At 41.3% G+C, this 19,878-nt stretch overlaps 2 protein-coding genes across 2 annotated transcripts in view; both read left to right on the forward strand.

Moving 5' to 3' along the window:
- Window positions 1-4,060, forward strand: part of T265_02683 (hypothetical protein) — a gene marked incomplete at both ends in the record, with an annotated part of 27,075 nt that extends 23,015 nt beyond the window's left edge. Inside the window, 2 exons of the mRNA XM_009166985.1 lie at window positions 537-665; window positions 3,950-4,060. Coding sequence (XP_009165249.1) covers window positions 537-665; window positions 3,950-4,060 — 240 coding nt within the window. The remainder of the gene's footprint in view (window positions 1-536; window positions 666-3,949) is intronic.
- A 1,576-nt stretch (window positions 4,061-5,636) lies between these two features.
- T265_13068 (hypothetical protein) overlaps window positions 5,637-19,878 on the forward strand; it is a gene marked incomplete at both ends in the record, with an annotated part of 29,945 nt that continues 15,703 nt past the window's right edge. Inside the window, 5 exons of the mRNA XM_009167020.1 lie at window positions 5,637-5,813; window positions 6,076-6,276; window positions 8,763-9,002; window positions 11,951-12,151; window positions 15,601-15,819. Coding sequence (XP_009165284.1) covers window positions 5,637-5,813; window positions 6,076-6,276; window positions 8,763-9,002; window positions 11,951-12,151; window positions 15,601-15,819 — 1,038 coding nt within the window. The remainder of the gene's footprint in view (window positions 5,814-6,075; window positions 6,277-8,762; window positions 9,003-11,950; window positions 12,152-15,600; window positions 15,820-19,878) is intronic.

Consider the following 19,878-nt stretch of genomic DNA (forward strand, 5'->3'; position numbering starts at 1 on the left):
GACACAGCAGCTCATTCTGTTTGCCTCCAAATGTAGCCTTAACGGTGCCAACGAAAATGCTCTGTGTAGGAGACGATAGGAAGTTGTAAAGAGGTTTCAAGTCACGTGTTCTACGCCCGTGAAAATTCTGATTGATAGGGCCCAATAGCTGACAAAAAAGCACAACGGGTAAGTTAACCAGCAGTTAGGAACCATTTTCATTAATGTATAAAGGGTTAAAAATATAAATATATTCTCTATCAAATTCGTGCACCCACGTTAGAGGATGTAACAATTTATTATGGTATTACGGGCTCAGATCTCTTTGAATGTTTGTGGAGTGCACACCTCTAATGATCTTCAGTGGGGTTTAACCCGATATGCAGAATTTCCCAGCTTTTCGACAAATGGTAAACTTACGCGCAGAATAAAACTTCAACATACTCTCGCGCAGGCCAAAAAGGACGTCAAATATAGCAACTCAACCTCTCAGTTTTGTGGTTAAAACCACGTCATTACTCATCATTTGAATAAACTTCGTAATTTTTTCTTTTTAGCTGGAAACAAAAATACAGGAACTCCAAGCTGACCGTGACAGACTACAAAAGGAATTGGAAAACAGTCGGCGTTCACTGAGGGAAACTTCCTCTCCGTTGACACGATCACGATCTCTAACCAGAACACAGGTGAGATTTTAGGCACGGTCCAGAATTTATCGAATCAAACTCAGCCTATCTCAGGAATAGTATGTGGTAGGCTTAAAACGTCCCCGTTATTGCTCATGTTTCGGCTCATTATATTACTGGAAAAAAGTCTATTAGGCGGTGACTGATCGCTTAGAATTTTATGTTTATTATCGATGTATTGTTTGGCTCGTATGCTATGCTCAGTTGGGGGATTAATCTCCGTTTACAGTCCAAGGAAAAGTCAACCATTCTCCAAATTCAACGGCGCGGCACGACATTTCTGTCTGTCTCGCATTACAAAGCAAACTAAATTAGGAAACAATCGCGCTCTCTAAAAATGGAGTTGAATGGCTTTGAATGTATGCCTCTGGTAAAACATTGTTCTATTCCAGTGCAATCTTCATGTGGATGACTCACCGCCATTTATAAACTTTTGCGACGATAGTTCCGTTTTTACCATGGAAACAAGCACTCATCTCGATGACGCCCAAAATGTTATTTTTACATGGACGAAATTTTCTAGCCGGTCGGACAACAAACTATGATCATGAGTAGTTATTATTTCTGCAAGAATACTGAACTTGACACTGTCCTCAGTTGACCTGACTCGAACGCCGGATACACGAAATCTCGTCTGGCACTATCCAAGAAAATGCTGTCGTTGTTGGACAAATTTATACTGTCACCTAGGCGTGGGAGGCTAAGCGGAATTGTTCCAACAAAATACAGTACTGATGAGGGCTCAGAAAAGACCGTTAGGGTTGCCTACACGTACAACGACTTTTATTTTCATTTTCAACACCCACTTGCTGAATGTATAATCGTATACGCCGATTAATGCGCATGATATTCTGCATTAAATGTCGCAAACAAGTGGTGCCAGGGCCAGTTTATATAAATCAACTTTCTAAGCTAGCACTTCTAAGCATTTCTAGCATTTCTAGCATTTCTAAGCTAGCATTCTATCAACCCACCCCCTTGACTGAAATAAAATTCTCGAGATCAATCAGAAATCTCTGCACTTATAAAATCGCCCTTAACATCGATTCGTTTTGAATAACATAAAATGTAGTTATTTCAAAACTCGTAAAATTTACAAATCACACCAAGCTAGTTACAAACAAGGCACATGGAAAAAAGCGTGTGCTAACTAAAGCAGAAAGACTAATGGAATCTGAGTAGTAGGGTTGCTTAATGAACCTGACCAGGGAAAACCTTCGGCGGGTTGTAGACAAGTTTTCCTAATCTTCTTCCCACGTAAAATCCATCGCTCTTCCACTTTATTTATTTTACCCATTTTTTTATTATTTGTTTATTATCCATTGTTATTTACTGCTGTTGACCATAGATTACTGTCATTTTTTCATTTGTTCTGTAAAATATAAGGCCGATTCTCCAACTTATCCGCGCAAGCAAGATTCGCAATATTCAGAAAAACACCAAATTTATTTTTATATTATAGCTTCTGCACTCGATTCTCTCTCCTGGTGTAAGTGAGCTCACTGAGTGTTGTTCAGACCTATACATGGGTCGTCATTCAGAAATGAGCTACGTATATAATCTGTTCTCGATTTCTCGAAATGCACGTCCTTTTGAAATGTCGTGAACAGCTTTAGCTTAAATTTGCTTGCGCACTCAGGATTATCTTAATAAGAAGGCAGTATACTAATACTTATGAAGCAATTTACAAGCGACGCAGTCCAACGTTTAGCTAGCAAACTACAGAATAATTGTCTAAACCGTTCAGAAACCAGGTTATTTATTCAAAATTCTGGTTCAGCTCATCCTATGCCGGCCGAACCTTCAGTTACGAAACAGGGTTTTTTCACATTAAACTGGCATCCGGGGATAGCTGTGTCTGTGATACATCTTCCTCAGGACAGCCTTTCAACTGTCCGATTTTAATCAAAAATTGTTGCAACAGAGGCGACCCAGCAGGCTGTTCACAGGGGACGATTAAATTTCGCCTGCACATACTTAATGAGTGCTCCTGTGAGCTTACATGTGTGCCCGCATTACTTTATCAATATTTCCCATTCAGTACAGTACTGACCGATGCAATTTCCTCCAAATCTGAATATAAATCTTATCCGTGAATATTTGACAGCTGAATTATTATTGTGCAGTGGCGAGCAAGTTTATAGCGTGACTGTTGGTCTGGTGCTGGCCTGTGCTTATCCCGGAGGCTGAAACTTTCGCCTCATTTTACGTCATCAGTCAGCCTCAACCCAAAGCTTGTATTGTTTGATTTCTTATTAGTACCACTGTCACTTCAGAGACGATGTGACTCTGTAGCCTTTTTTCTATTTCTAGTTTCCACCATATCGTTTTCTCTCCCACCCGTTCTCTATTACCGGAAGTTTATGGGGTGACTGTCATTTGTCTCCTGTTGAGGTGTTGAGAGAAGCCACGGTGAAAATCTTGCGGTTGGTAGGGGTAACAGGAAGCCAGGCGGCTATGTTGCCAAGGGCCACTTATCATCAAAATAATGGGAAATGCTGCCTGTGACACCGAAGCAGCAGAATTTCTCAACTGACGGTAAGAGGGGATATTTCCCAGGCTTCGGTGAAAAAACTTTGATGTAAGCACACGGTCGATAGTTACTTGTATGGAGTCACTGTTTACGGGATGTCGTGATAGTGTACATTGTTTAGCTTGGGAAACTTAGATGTGATTCTCTGTAGCCCCGGAAAGGTTTGGCAAAGATTCGTTTAAATGCCAGGAATATCATCGCGCAATATTGCACCTTCAACAACCTCTGCGATGTAAGAATATGGACGTAACAGCATTTCGTGCTATATTATTTGCGCACTGCACGTCCAAACACTGTTGACAATTAGCTGAGAAGCGCATGAATTCTCAACTTCACGGATGTTGTTCACGTTGTTTTCGAACAGTGAACAATGAACATCCTCTGTGTCATCCTCCTTAAGGTCACCCACATTTTCACTTTTATCAGTATTGAAGAGCAGCCAATCGACAACCCGCACAAAGCCCAACCCATCATATTGAAACTTCCGTTTAACCGAAAAATCCCTGTTGGCCATTTCTTTCATCTTAGTCATCAGTTAACCAAATGTTTTTACAGACTGACCCCAATGAATGCGGAATTTTAGACGGTTCACTCATAAACTTTAATGTCGGTCTTGCTGGATGCCACCGAAAGATTGTAAAAGAACTCCGTGAATTGATGAACCAGCTACTAAATTTAAACCAAAATTTCTTAATGTTCCAATGAGTAGGAAGCTAACCAAGAGTCATGAAGGGTAAATCCTCTATTTTAGAACCGAACCGACATTCAAGAACTCACCAGGCTTCGACACGAACGAGACGAAATGCAAAGTCTTCTGAGCACATTGGAGAAACGTGTACAGGAGGTGAGTACGGATGAATAAATTAAAATGTAGATTTATCAAAAGGATCAGCATCCTTCTATTTCAACTTATTGATAATACGTAACGACCGTTTGCTTCCTTCATTAAGGACAATATGCCGGGAATATTATGCAAACATATTTCTATCCATTAGGGGAGGGTTTTATTGTGGACTCCAACAGCCATTTGTTTTGTATTGTGAGTAATGGCAGTATGAATACCAAACATGGATGAAACGTTTGCCGTCTGCAAGAGCAGTCGCATGCTGCTGAAGGCAATGCCATGTTAACAAGCAACTTGCCACAGTATTCTAGAATCTTCAAAGAAATCTAATTTCTGTGGATGACGCGCTTGAATGTGTGGTTTGGCAAAATCTCTTTTCTAAAATCAAGGTAGTGATTAGCTGCTAGTTTACTTTTTTCCAACTGTCGTTTTCAGATTCAAAAGAACGTGCACAGTCTGACCTCAGAACGTGATCATGTCAACAAGTTATACAACGAAGTATGTTCGTTTTAATTTGCATAACCGGTCAATTTATTCAATTGTGTTGGGCGAAATACTGTTGGTTTTCCTTGCCGGTTTGAAGGCTGAAGAGATGTAGTACTTCGTATCTTAGAGAGTCTATTCTTTGTTTTTCGTAGTCGCAAATTTGTTACACACCTCTGTAGTTGTCTGTTGCAGCCGGTAAAGAGGAAACATTTTACCGGAATTTACAAATTGTTGATCTTTGGAACAACAATTAACCGACATTCGTTGTGACAGCAGCCCTGATCATCGAAGTTTTGACGCTTGTAATCGAACAAGTTTTAGGTTAGCTAATGCTGAATCAACTTTTCCTTTTTACTCGGTATTCGGCGTCATCAAACACTAGGATGGTAGTCCGCTGGCTGTACACACCTGTGTTAGTGATTTTTGTGCCAGGAAACAACGTTGCGCTACACTGCTTCGACCTGTAATACAGTGAACTGACAAATTCACTAAGCATGTGGGTACTCTGATGCTAAGGAAACGACCAACTGGAAGCACACACGAAAGGAGAAAACAGCCGTTTCACGGACGATCACCCGTTGGAGCAACTGCTGATTAATTTTTACCGAATATGCCCATCTCACCTCAGTCAGTTAAAACTTGTACTGGTCTCTACTTACAGCAGGCTGCCTCCCCGAATTTCATTCGCGTCAACATATCTCCATCACAAGTTGACTAGTTAAGTTTCGTATGCATCTGTGAAGCTACGTCTGCCCAGGTATATGAAGAAACCGACAATGCTTTGTTTCATTGAAGTGTTTCGACATAAGGCGGAACATAGCCTTCTTCACTGTCTAGCTCGTGTTTGGTATTGTAGATCATCGGAAACTAGCTTCCCTCTTCTACCTCAATGGAAGTTATTCTGTCCTCGGTTCGTGCTCCTGAAGTTTGATGATCCGTTTTCGAATGGATTTTCTACTTGTTGAACTCGTTATAATGGCACTGTTGTTTAACATTCTCCCTCAAAATGGACGGTCTCAAAGGTGAAGTACACCAGCTTATTCCGCCCCATATATCGCAGATTTGATTGAAGAAGTCTTATCCGAGTTTGATGTCCTCCTGATTTCAGGCCCGATGTGAAATCCACCGTCTCCATCAAGATCTTTACGCGCTCCAGGAGAGTGGCGATCGTGCCAGTCAGACCAGCCAGTCAGCTCTTCGACGTGCTGAGGCAGAACGAGATCGTGTATTGGCCGACCTATCACGCGTGACTACTGAAAGAGACGGATTAATATCAAAGTACAAAGTGAGTCAAAAAAGACGTCTGTATCTTTACTTGTAACTGGAACACTGGTGCGCAATAAACACGTGCTTTTTTGTAAAAACTTTGTTTTCCCATGCACTAAGCCCACCTTTTTCCAAGTGTATAATACACGTTGTGCACAAAATGTTTGTCGGCACGATAATAGCAAAGTCCGGGACATCCTGCACAGTATGCACCATTCCAAACGTGAGAGCGCAGCTGACTGGTGGATCGCTCTCCACCTAACACAATCTTTTGATTTCAGAAAATATGTGATAGTGCTGACGCCGATCATGACCGACTGACCAGCCAGCTTAATCAGCTCGAGCGTAGTATGACCCAGATCGTGGCTGAGAAAGATGAAGTCGTTCGTCGTGCAACGGATTTACGCCAACGCTTGGAGGAACAATACGCTCGACAAAGGCAGCTTGAAAATAGTCTGGAAGAACGGCAGACACAATATAAGGTGAGGCCGTTGTGCGATCTACGCTGCATTTTTCACATAGTATCTTGTTTTATAAACACGTGAATTTTTTTGTTACAGTCACATTTTACGCGCAACTACTCTACTGACCTGCAAGAAACATACAGAAAATAGAAATTGCTTCGCACATTTGTTTTGTTTTTTAGGATGATCCAAGGGGGTCCCGTTGTTCCAACTCCATTTGAGTTAGGTGAAAGCTAAGTCGTTTAGTGTCAACTTCCTATTTTTTGGCATGTTTTTCAGGCATGTTTGGTGTGTTAATGCAGGTCAGCAACTTGTGTAGGTAAAATGGTTCTGAATTCCTGTGACGAACATTTCAGGATCATATGTTTAGACTTGGTCGTTTCTGACAAATAGTGGGTAATCTGTCAGGTTATAGGAAAAGTGCAAATTTGAATAGCTTGGGTTCAACCATGTACCATAGTAGAAAGCGTGTTCGCTCCTTCATTGTTCAGTTGTTAAAAACGAATCTTTTCTGTTAAAACCCGTTTGTTTCAAGCATTTGCATGCTATTCGCACTCATATATATAGTCGTATCCCTGAAATCCATATGCTTAATATGTGTACGAAAAACTACAAGTCAGCAAATCTTCTTCTAATTAAACTAAAAAGAAATACATTTGCCAGTTAAAACTTAAATCTCAATCTAATTGAGCCTTATTTCAGCCAAAGTATTGACAGTAGTAGTGAGATCTGAACTCCCTAAAGCGATAGGTCGTCAGGTGAATTATTTTGAGTGCTGCTCCGCATCAAATACATTCATCTGAACTCCAAGCCAAAACTGCAGAATCCTGTAGTTCTCGGACTAGTTATCTGAAGTATCAGAAATAAGTAGACACATGAACCACTGTCATTTGGATCCACCCGCCAAATTTTTGCAAAATGCTTCAACATACACATGTTAATTCCACTGAAAAACGAAGATACTTTCATTTACTTGGGGAGGAAAAATGCTATACTATGTGAACTGACACCACATGACTGATACTTGTAATGAAGGCTAACTCAGTAAGGGAGGGGGCTCTATGCCACTCATGAGGATAGTAAAACGCATGTGCCAATTGAGACTGGTCGCATTTAGCACTGCAAAAAGGAAGGTTGTTGGTAAACATTTTAGCGGTTTTTTTTGTCATCCTAAATTCCTGATTTGGCCCACAGTTTGGAAGTCAAACTCAGCTTTATAGGCAGCGTTTTCCAAAGTGTGTGAGAAATCACCTGCTTTGAGATATATCGAAACCTTTAGACTTTGTCAATGCCAGTGAATGGCTTCGTGCTTATTTTGGCATACAGCTAATTTTGGAGAATTCACCGATGCTATCTGTAGGACGAAATTGTTAGACTATTCACAACAAACTATTTAGGAAGGAATGGAACCGAGGACTGCTTCCAAAAACAAACAGAAAATTTACGTTCACATCGTCCTGGTTTGATCGGTCCTCTTCGTATCCTGGTATATTTGTTTTGGTGACTAAATATTACTTCACGCGAGTTTCGGCCTCAGTAAAGCTCATCAACAGTACATATCCCCAGCCTTGTCAGTGATTGTAATTTCTGAAGCCTGAAATTCGAAGCAGATGTGTTACTACTACCACACCAACGCACGCTGTACGCATTTGAACTGTCATGCCTGAACCGGCGAACATGTTCAGGTTTGTGCGATGTGATTGGTCTGCCGGAAGCCAAACAATGAACGCGCCGTTCAGGCCGTCCCAAAAATGTAGCGTGTGACACCTGCTGGACAAATTCTTGGACAGGAATATATTACTCAAACCTTATTTCAAACCTTTTTGGTCAATATCTGTTTATTTCGGTAAACATTTCTCCCTAGATTAATTAGAAGATTGTGTTCTGTCATCATCACAGGAAGTTGATAAGCTCGTGAGATGAGGTGACTACACTCGAATATCTGAACAGTTTTTCTTCACTAGTAATCTATTTCCACCTGGAACCTGATTATTGTCAAAATGCTGACCTCCGATTTTAGAGGGATTCCTACTTTCCTGGTTTACTCGCTACGACTGCCTGACTTCTCATGTTGATCCAGGTAGCAACATCTGAATTAATGCACAACGATTCATAAACATTTGCCTCTAAACTGACAGAACCAAGCGTCTTCACGTTCCTAATTCTTTTTGTAACTAACTACTCTTCTGTCGGAATAAGATTACCCATAGTTGCATTTCCAGTAATGTCGAGAATTATGGAACCTATTTGTCACGCTGCTTTTCAGTTTTGCTCATGAATCACTTCTTGCCCAAAGCACAATCTTTACTGTTGAGAAGGTACATGCTGTGATGACGCTGTACATTTTGAGGGGTATACTACTGATAAAATGGGAAAATTTATGCAGCAGAACAATAAGAACGTCGTAAAACACCATTTCCTGAAGTTGATTTATGATTATCTTTGAATGCAACAAACCTCAACGTCAATTTTCGTTCCACCGTCTTGTTGACCTCCCCTGACAGAAATCAGCAGAGGAAACTTCCATGCTCCGAATCGAACTCCAAGAACAACGACGTAAACTGGAAGAGAAGACGAGGGATCACATCGAGCTATCACAGCAAGCACAAATTTTGGAAACAGAAATTGAAAGGATGGGGCAGCGAAATGATGAATGTGAAACCAGATTGAATCGTTCACAAGAGGAAAATGTACAGCTTAAATCTCAGGTGGATCAGTTGCAAGACGAGATAAAGCGATTACAGGTTAGTAACTTTCCAGCACTATTAGAAACGATAAAGCATTTCTTCTGAACCTATAACACGTCATATCACGTTTATAAAACATTGTGTGGAGTCAAACGTATCAATAGAAATTTCGACTTTTCAGTACAGATTGGTCTTACTGACGGAACGAAACCTCAGTCAGGTCCATTGTACCAAAACCTTTCACACTGAGGAAATATGGGCCGAATTCTCTCAGTTCCGTGACGGGTGTGTAGACACACTATTTTTTCCACCTGCACGTGGACGTTGTGATTAGATAAACTCCGCCTTTTCCGAAGGGCCTTTTCGTAACACCGCCACATTTCTGACCTGTCTCGGTGGGATGAGGCCCAGACGGTGATGCATATTTAAATGTCACCATCCGTGGGAGTGAATCAGAATAATAAGTCATAACACCTGATTTTTGGAACCGCCTAGACTCAGATCAGTCATGCAAATGAGAGTATTACTGCAATTTGGAAGTGAATTGTGGACGAAACTCTCAGCCTAGTGTAAACGTTCTGGGAATGGTCGAACAATGATATGACATGACTTGCTCGAGTTAAACTCGCAGATGTATTCAGTGCAGCTTCAAATGTACTTTTTCTCAAAAACTTGGTTATGATCAAATTGCATCAAGGCTTTGTTCCATTATCGATAAGGATAAATTTATTCAGGCAGTATTGGTCACATAAACAAGGTTCTGAATGTTGCGTTGCGGTATGTTCCACTCCGTAAGTTGAAATCGCTCAATGATGAGTCTTCTGAAAGAACCATAAAAACGGTATTGCCTTTCTAAACGAAAATCAGTAGTGCTGTTTTTGGAAGACAAATATCTCACACATACGGAATTTCCACCAAAATGTTGTCCTCCAAGGGATCAAACAAGCATATCATTCAATATGGGTTGCATGTTAGTTACAGTGAGTACTTCTCTTTAAAAAGATCTTCCTTTTGCCCTGTTGCGCTCTGTACTGCAAGTCCGAGCCAAGAACTTAACTTTTATGCTTATTGGAGCTTCTCGACGGTGTATTTCTTTGGTTATGCACTACTGTGATCTCTGGACGTGGGTGGGTCTGTTAGATCTACTTCGGTGACCTCATTTGCCTGACAAAAATTAGGCGCCCAAGGAAGAAAGGTCTCCTCTAACGATAGTTGAATACGAAATTCTAAAACCCTTACATCCACTCACAATTAATGAAACGAAACAGAGCGGCAAGTTTTGAAATTGTAAGACCTACCCTGCTGCACGGTCCGTTGAGTGAAGCGTCGCTTAAAACTGCAAACATCTTGGACATTTCAGAAGTGATGAGCTTGCGCAACCCAAATAATACTTCCGGCGTCATGGACCACAATGCCAACACGGTCACAGTTATACACTGCTGTTTTGGCCGAGATAGGAGCAAATTCAAGTCACATGATCTTTTTTCTTTTATGTGAGCTGATCGTGATCAGCTGGACAATAGTGTGAACGCAAAATAATTTTGCCTGTAACTGAGCACTGAAACGGTATTTCATCTACATGCATGCTGGCCGTATTGGTAATTAGGTATCTGCAGCTGAAAGTTATACTGCCCAAACTTGCATATAGAAAATTCAGGGTTCCGATCTCGTGCTGGATTCCGCACTGTGCCTCAGTGATGGGCGCAAAAGACTGGAGCACAAACTTTGGTTTAGATGATCAAATAGTAAGACCATTTCTCCCGAAATAATTGGCGGTCAATCTAGTGATCATAAATTCTCAACTTCGGTATAATTCCTCTCGGGAAAATATCTTGATGGAACCTGCGGAGCTGTATCCTCGTGAACTGTCTTCAGGTGATCATGGGGTGCATCACACACCAGTATTTATCCTTCTGGCCTTTCTCAGGTTTAGTTTCCTTTTGATCTAATAGGTCAGAAATTATAGGCCCATAGTGGATATCATCAAGTGCTTGGAGTTTCCCATACAGCAGGTGGTTGAAGATATATTATTTCATGTCTTCGAAATGTATCTGGATCGCCCAGGAACAAACTTGGTAACACTTATAATATTCCACAACTAAATGTGCTGCATACAGGCCACCTCATGTTTCAGTTGGCACGATATTCGAGATATCGTAGTACATTTCCATGAAGGGAACTACTCACAAGGTTGCTGAAAACTCATCGACGGCCCACGACCGGTTCCACCCTTCTTGGGGACTACGCATACCTGATGAGCCCTAAGAAGGACGGAACCGGCCTTGGGCTGTCGGAGTCAGCAACCTTGTAAGTAGTTTCCTTATTGAAAAATTGGCATTAATTTCGTGGGACCGTATGTTTCCGTAAAAGGCAGGTTCATGCAGAGCAGTAAGATACAGAATGTTTGTCTTCTTGTATTCAGGATAATCTAAAATAGCATATAATATTTTCTTGTGAATCTCAGCAAAGTTGGCATGATATAGGAACAATCTCCGTACCCGAAAACTATTCGCTCGAATTATTGCAAAGTAAAGCTAGTGGCATCACGTGAATCATAAAATTCCATCTCTTTTTCTGGGTTTCCGCAAGATGCGTGTCGCACTCTGTAGTCTGACCAACATCCTGCCGTGCATCAACAATCCAAAATTACCCACAGTCAGAGTGATCACAAGCATACAGCTCAGACTTGCTCTCGATCTGGGTTGTCTACCAAATTCATTGCTGAACTTGTCGGTTTATATTCATTGTTTTAATAATGGGGTACTCTTATTTCAACCCAGACTTAAGAGAAGCAAGTACATCCGATCGTTCTAGACTGCTGATTGCACTTTAAGAGAACACGTAGATCAATTGTTGTGACCGACACGTTATCACGCAGTCAACATTGTAAGCACGTGTCCAGGAAAAGGGTTATCGGTTCTTGATATGTCGTACAAATAGTATAATTCAAGCGTCAAAATTTGGATATCAAGGTGGAAGCACGTTTTCTTGTTTTCTCTTTGCAGTACAATGCTGAACTAAACGAGGCGGATCGCTCAGAACTTTTGAAGCAGTTGCGAAGGCTGGAGAAACGTGTGCAAGTGTTGAATGCAGAATGTGATCGTTTTGGACAGCAAGCAACTTCTGCAAACGACCAGCTAGTTGCTTTGCAGGAAAAAATCAGCATGGCTGAGCATGACAGTGCAGAGAATCTGAAAAAATACCAGGTATTTCGGACCAGAATGACGGCTGGGTGTGTAATATTGAACTAGTGTGGGTGAAAAAAAAACCACGTCCGAAGGAAACAACAATTTTCATCTGAGGTGTTAAGGCTTCATATTTATCATCATCCGGACTCAAAACGTCAACCTAAAGAATCCATTTCACTTCACAGGGTACTTGTCAGATGTCCATTAGCCGTTTCTTCGGCTATATAAAGTTATGCTTAAAAGCACGCAGGATAAATGGAATAAAAACTGACGCGAATTTGATGCAGAATTACAAGAACAAAAATAGTTTCTATTCCCTTGGCTAATTGCCCAGCCTGTCTGGTTTCAAAAAAGCCCAAACCTGAGTATGTTTTACATAGCAGCACTCCTAAATATCGTGGATGAGGTACCTGGGTCTGGATGTTTAGGTTAAATTTTTGTACCAAAATCTCCAATACCAACTGTTTTTATAAAACCTACAGTGCAAGTTACTGAGAACAGGTTAAATTTGTGTACCAAAATCTCCAATACCAACTGTTTTTATAAAACCTACAGTGCAAGTTACTGAGAACCTTAGACATTCTGCATATATATATATATATATATATATATACATATAATGTCCGCCTACCTAGTAGAGTGCAAGATGTTGTATGAGCACTCCTGAAGCCAATAAAATCCCAATTGTATTCCGTGTTTAAGAAAATCTTGCTTCATCACTCTGAGAGATGATTGAACGCATAACTATACTCAGAACGAAATAAAAGTAATCAAGAAAACTTTTGAAATGCATGAAAGAACTGACGCTTTTTTTGGCAGCTCAGACCACTGACTTCCTTTACACCGATACCATTCAGTTACTTGGGCGATATCACCATTCGGCCAATCGGGGAAGTTGCAGCAGAGCTTCGCCGCTAAGGATGACATAAATCAACTCTCAGTCCATCGGATTGCGCGAAAAGTCAAGTGTGAAGTTCAAATGCGGTGAAGATCATCATATTCCGCAGCTCAAGTGGCTGAGTACCTCTCCGCATACCTCAGGGAGTTTTAACTCGTTATCACTCCAGGACTTTTCGCTCACGGAAATTCGCAGAAGTATCTTTGAAACTTGCAGATATGCGCACTTGCGTACAAGTTCAATTTGCATTTTACCTCATTATTTCGCTGAGATTAGTTCTTAGGCTAGACATGACATAAGTTCAAAGAGCTGATTTAAACAGACACCTGTTCCTTCAAATTGTGTTGTCGTCCACTCTGCAAATAAAGAATTCACGTGTTGTGCACCCAACTTTACCGCTGAACACATTATTGTAGTTTCTTATCCCTGTTTGAACAATCAAACCAAGTCTGAACAATGAGCGAAAGAAACATTTTGACTTGCTAATTTGTGGTTTCGTTGGTGATGAGGTGAAGACCCGGACAGCTGGGTGAGCACCAGGTGCTTGAGCAAAAAGGTTCCTCCTGTTTATCTCTTCCAGTTGAGGTACTGTCCACTTTAGGATCTGTTTCCTTTGAGGTGTACCTTCAGTAAGGATAACTCCAATTGGAACGACTGTCAGTGATAACGGCATTCCACGATTCCTGCACCGGAGAAATGTAAGTACGGTTGTAGCTGAGAATATTTCACACAGATATACGTGATAGGTAGGATGATTACCTAGTCAAAACATCCAAACATATTCAGACAAAGTAAGCATATGAAAACCTAGATATATGGTTGGAATTTAAAGACAAGTAAGGACGTTTCAACAAAATCTGGTATGTACTTGATTTGTGAAGGTCAGAAACGTAAACTGACTGAGCTCAAGTTATGTTAGCCGATTCCACGGTGTCCAGACTGGTAACCTAAATTTCCTTGAGAATAGGCGCTTAATAAAGTACTCCAGCTCTGTACGAAGAAAGCAGCAACCCATGGTATAATTTAGGGGGCACTTGGCACCCGATGAACCAGCAATCAGGCGGTTTATCTCAGATGATTAGCGTACGCGAATGAAAGTTGGTATATCGCTGGAGGTTTTTAAAACTGATTTTACTAAGGAGCTTATCCATTTCTGGCTGACTGGTACGCTGGTCCGTTTGTATATCAAACAGCAATAGACAAGCGAAATGAAGTCAGTCCACACTGATTTGTAAAGTACCCAAGATTGGTTTCACAAATTTTTGCTTGATATATTTACCCTTTCAGAAACAGGATTTCGATAAATGTTGTCTCATCAGCGCCATCATCATCATTGACAAATATACCACAATACTACTAAATACTACTGCATTAGCGCCGAACGACCGTATCAATCTGTTTGAATAAGGCCTTGAAATGGAGAGAAGAAAGAAATAGAAGAAGTAGACGAAACATTGGCTAGACTACAATACACATTCGGAGTGCGTATGCCAACAAAACTCATTGAGACAATCAGGAGAAAATGGTTCAATGAACGTCACTAACGTTGTTAAGCCGACAAATTTCTTTATTTTTCTAGTCAAGAACTGCTGGACTCCATCCAGCAGGACACTCGGCACCAACGGCACCCAAACATTTCACAACTACTCTCCTTTCCTTTCACCATGTCAGCTTCCATCCACGTCTAGGATTCCTCCACTTTGAACTGGACACAGGCGCTGGTCTAAACAGGCGGTAAACCTATGTGCTTAACACGTGACCTAGCCAACAAGGTTTAGTGTTGGATGCAGTGTTTAAACGAAGTATCATCTGTTGCATAGAAAACTCCCCTCCTTATCACGTCAACGCGAATGATTCTTTTCCAGGTGATTCCAGCTATAATTCTGAGACATTGATGGTCGAAAATATGAAGATGTCCCAGATCCTGTGCCCTAAGTGTTCACGGTTGGCAGCCGTACAACAACACTGTCCATAATATAATCCGATTTGCTTCCCCTCCAAGACGCAGTGGTGTTTTTTCGGTGCAGCGCAAATTGGCAAATTTAGCCGTGGCCATTGAGATTACTTTGTTTATTACGCTACCGTCCGAGCTGTTACAACTTCGAATATACGAATAGCGCTCCACAACTCCCAGTATCGCATCTTGACTTCTTAAATGCGTGTTCCAATTCTGTGCGTTCTTCATCATGGTTTTCCCCGTTTTCGGGCGTGAATCATGTGTCGAAAGGCTGAATTATCCTGTCAGCTCTTCTGTTAGTGCTTGAGCTTCATGCACTTCTTCAAGACTGATAATAGTGTCGACTGCAAATCTCACGTCGACTGATTTTCAAACTCAAAGTTCGGGCATCGCCTGATAGTAAGCCGCCACTATTCTCAACTGTGTTGACAACTTGGTGAATTAAACGGCTGCTTTTGTTGAGTACGCTCCTTTAAATTTTCTTATGCCATGAGCTACTGGCCAAGTGGTGGGCTGATCATTTTAGCGTTTTTCCGACTGTTGTTCCTAAAGTTTAGCTCCGAACATTTACTGTTCACTGTTACCTGAACCTTGTTATCATTTGTAAACTAGATGGAAAAACTGTCTACGGAAAAACTGCAGGAACGGTTGGATGCTATGACACAGAGCAAAGGAGCAGCGGAACGTAGATGCGATTGGTACGAACGGCAGTTTGCTGAGACGCAGAATCTACTGGCTCAGACGGAAAGTCAGCTCTCAGCAGAGAAGGATGGTAATAAGTGGTTTACGGAAGCCAACGAAAAACTGACACAAGACAACGAAACACTGAGGGTGTGTAGATATATTTGGTTATAGTAGGTTATGGTATATACTCATTCTAGCTCCACCTTATTCCGCTTCATTTAGTAAACTTATTGTGTCTGATGCCGGTAACATAATGGAGATATAACTTAGATTACACGGTGTGGCAGCGATTTGGCAAGCTCCCTTGGTGAGTCCGTACTGTTGAATTTCCTGGTTCAGATAAAGAATTCTCTTCCTGTGGTTTGCACTCACCTTGGCTGTAATGCACTTGCTTGCACCGTTGCACAATGCACCGATAACGCATGCAGACTCACACCTGACTGTGCACCATGACAACGTTTAAAACAAACAGAGTAGCAGATTCGGTTGTCAACGGAGATGAGTGGCGTACATCTAAAAGACACAAATGCGCTGAGGTCACACACAAATCACCTAATCGTATCGACTTTGTCCATTTCCTCGTCCCACAGCCCCATTTCCCTCCATATTTTCATGCTGTAGATGAACGAACAAACCGCCATGGATTATGACAGTACAAATGGAATCGCTACTTTGATTGCTTGGATTACATGTTTTTCATCTCGAATGGCGGTACACTGTAGCAGAACAGTCTTGAGGACTGAATCGTATGCTCCTGCCTATGGGGTTAATGCTGTCTGCCGATTGATGCCATAAAAATCGGGTACTCAGATGATGTAGTGGTCACGACATATGGGAGGTGCACCACCTGTGCAAGATACTAGGATACCCCATTAGTAAATTCACTTTTCTATCCGAAACTTGGAATTGGGAACCGTTGTCGTTATACGCAATTGCCGTAATACGACAATTTGGTTGAAAATCAGAACCGATCAGAAGGATTTTGGCAGGTTGTTTAGTAGTGTGAATTCGGTCATCGGAAATCAAGTCAGTCCACGATAATTAGCTGGGCACCGCTTTGCAGCCTCCTCTGCTCAACAAGGGCTGTCTTAGTAGCCTTGATTCGACCTATAACTTTTACTCTTTGTCGACTGACTGTGAAGCTCCACCCATTGATGTAAGTTGTTCATCATAACGAAGCTGCGATTTCCTGAAACTATTAAACTCCAATGGCAAGCTGGACGTCGGATGAATGAATTACGTCCTTGCGTTGACTTTGCTGTCGAGGCACAACAACATGCATTCAATAAGTTTTTGGACCGATATCTTGCTTCCATTTCACGATGGTACACAAAATCCTGCACCTAAATACTGCTTCAGTGATTTACGTGACCCAAGCAAACAATTTATGGGACCGATTACTTTAGTGCTATGCGGAGGTGCTGATTTGAGGGATGTATAAACACACCAGGGTGTGATTTCTCAATCGAAACGTCATCGGCGCGCGTTCACTTGGTGACGAGGCAAGTTAATCGCCATACTCGGCAAACGGATCAATAACCACCTAATCAACTAGTCGACTATAGCCTGTTTAACACCGTGCCGTTTTTGTTTGGCCAAAGTTCACCTAAAACGGAAGAACGAAACCGCGTGACGAGACCAGTGAGCGTGTATTTATTCGGCGAGGTCTGATTGCCTGAGGCATTGGATTGGTTGCTTTGTTCCAGTCTCAGCAGCCACAGTAAAAAAGTGCACACCATCTGTGCCAAAAGTTTCCAGGAAGCTTTTAATGAAGATTCATGGAAAAACTTACGAACAGATAATATTTTATGATTTGTCCCAATGTAGATTTGAATCTCATGAGTAGTGTCTGCTCTAGTCCAGGGGAAAAACTGGCTGCTAGCTAAGCTGCATAGAGAGTAATTACATTGCGACTATAAAGATGCTTGCTTTCGTGCGCACTTTAACTAGAAAATATAAGGCGTGATAAAAATCCAAGAATGCACATGTAAACTTTAAAATATATGGGGTCGAGAGACCAGTTGATCTCGTGAGATATTTTTTAGTGCTGCTTCTCAAAATGATCTGCAAAGCCCTCACCAGTTATTAGATCTACGATATAGACTAAATTAAATATACATGAAGAATTCAGCGATTTAACCATATCAATAAAAAGTAGCACCTTATTGTTTCGGTCAGAAATTCAGTGTTGTTCAGAAGATCTTTTATATCGGTCACTTATCGTGTAAATTTGCGGTGATGGAACACATTTGGTTCGACAAAAAACGGCTCAAAGCTGCGACTGAAATCGCTTTTTCCGTGTTCGTCATTAGGGCCACAGAGACGTGACCCGTAACCGACCAGTTCGATGGTTCCATGTTCACTTCCCACTACACTCAGTTCCACTAAGGGGCTTTCAAAAAATCACTCAGTACCATGATTCGATAGCTAAACTTATTCCACCTGGCTTTCACAATGTAATCAAAAGGTGCACAAGAACTATATAAATTACGAAAGTCATACTCGATCCAACTTGACCCCTTGTGCTTCACCTGTTTCGTTACCCATGCTGGACATCGATTCTCGTTTGTGACGGAAAGAGCTGAAAGCCAAGTGAAAACGACGTTTAAAGAACGGCATTTGTGGACAGAATATTCGTTTATCTTAGTATGGGCCGCGAACACTTGAGGTTTTTCTTCACATTGGCTGGGTTCTTCTCAGCAAAACGAAAACCGAAGGCGCTCTGCTATCCACCGGCTGTCATTGAGTTGGAAAAATTGCTAAACATAGATTTCAGTGAATTAGTTCTTTTTTCCCATCTACCAAAGCATCTTCAACTATTAGGTTAGAATGCTTATCTTCTCATTTCTAGGCAGACATGTGCCAATACGCAGAGTGACCTGGATTGCATAGCAACTGTAATGTAGACGACTGTATTTCAAGTTCATTAGTGACTGTCTAACGATACGCAGATAGTTTTTCCAAAGTAACAGTGTATCGGCTTCTGAGTTGCGTCAAAAAGGTGTAACAGAAACTTGCCACGGTTGAATAGGTTCGGTAAAAACCATGTTTCGACTTTTAGGTGTGCATCCTAATTCGAGAGAATACATCACGCGCAGTTTGCCAAATAACTAACAAGAACTGCTTAGCACACGAAAATCTTGCCTTGAAGTTAAAGTCTGAGAAAAACTTACAATTCGGGCCAACAAAAGTAGAATTCTTCAAGGTAAAAGTTAGTGCTTAAGGTTTTGTTTGGTTCAATGTGGTCAGAAATGTGTATTTTGTCATATGATTGGTAAGTTGATCTAAAATGACAGCTTAACCGACCGACGTGGTCCATTTGTGAATCCCTGTTAGAGGTCAGGCCAGATATTCAGCTTTCATTTGCGATTATGAGAACAACCAAGAGTTGCTAATCACAGTATTGTGAATCCAGTGAGCTTAACTCAGGAGGCGGTTATCTTATCATTTAATTCTTAAGAATGCTACATATTTTTCTGCATCTACTCACTTTATCCAAAAATCCACTTGCATCTTTGTCCAACTGTTACAGTGATCATGCAAGAACACGTGAAGAGAAAACGTGTAACACGAAACTTCGGTCAAATCTGTGATTATGCTTTTGCTTTCATTTATACACTCGTCAGCTTATCCTGGGCTAGTTTAGTTTGACGGTGCCCTTCCAGACTGAGGTACAGTAGGCCGCTGGCAGGCTACGATTTGAGGTGAAAGCAACTATCTCTGACAAACGACGTTTACATCTAGATGCTAACAGGCATCTCGGTTTGCAAAGACTAAATTTAGGTTTGGCCGGCCACATTAGGCCCTGTTCCTTAATTGGGGAATCTTCAAGAAAATCCAAATGAAAATCGCAATCAAGGAGGTGCTTCAACTTGTATACTTGTGATTTCAGTGAATTCTAAATTATTTCTGTAAAAGTTGAGTTGTAGAAATGGATAGTGGAAATGCTTCGGCAACTCATCAATAGGATAAACGGTTCACTCGAGATTTTCCTGACATGCGATGCACTAGTTATGAGAATACTGTAAACGAAAAATACGGTTGAGTCACCCGTTAACATCAGCGCAATATGCAAATAAGTCTATTTCACTACTTTAATAATGCTGATTGGGTGGAAAGTGTCCTCTGTGGTGGTGGTTCCCTTTGTGGGAACTTCCAATCTATGGATGTACTACTGAAGTCACTTGAAAGAGTTCACTACCAAGT

The sequence above is a fragment of the Opisthorchis viverrini genome (genome assembly GCF_000715545.1).
Source record: "Opisthorchis viverrini unplaced genomic scaffold opera_v5_34, whole genome shotgun sequence".
Taxonomy (NCBI): Eukaryota; Metazoa; Platyhelminthes; class Trematoda; order Opisthorchiida; family Opisthorchiidae; genus Opisthorchis; species Opisthorchis viverrini.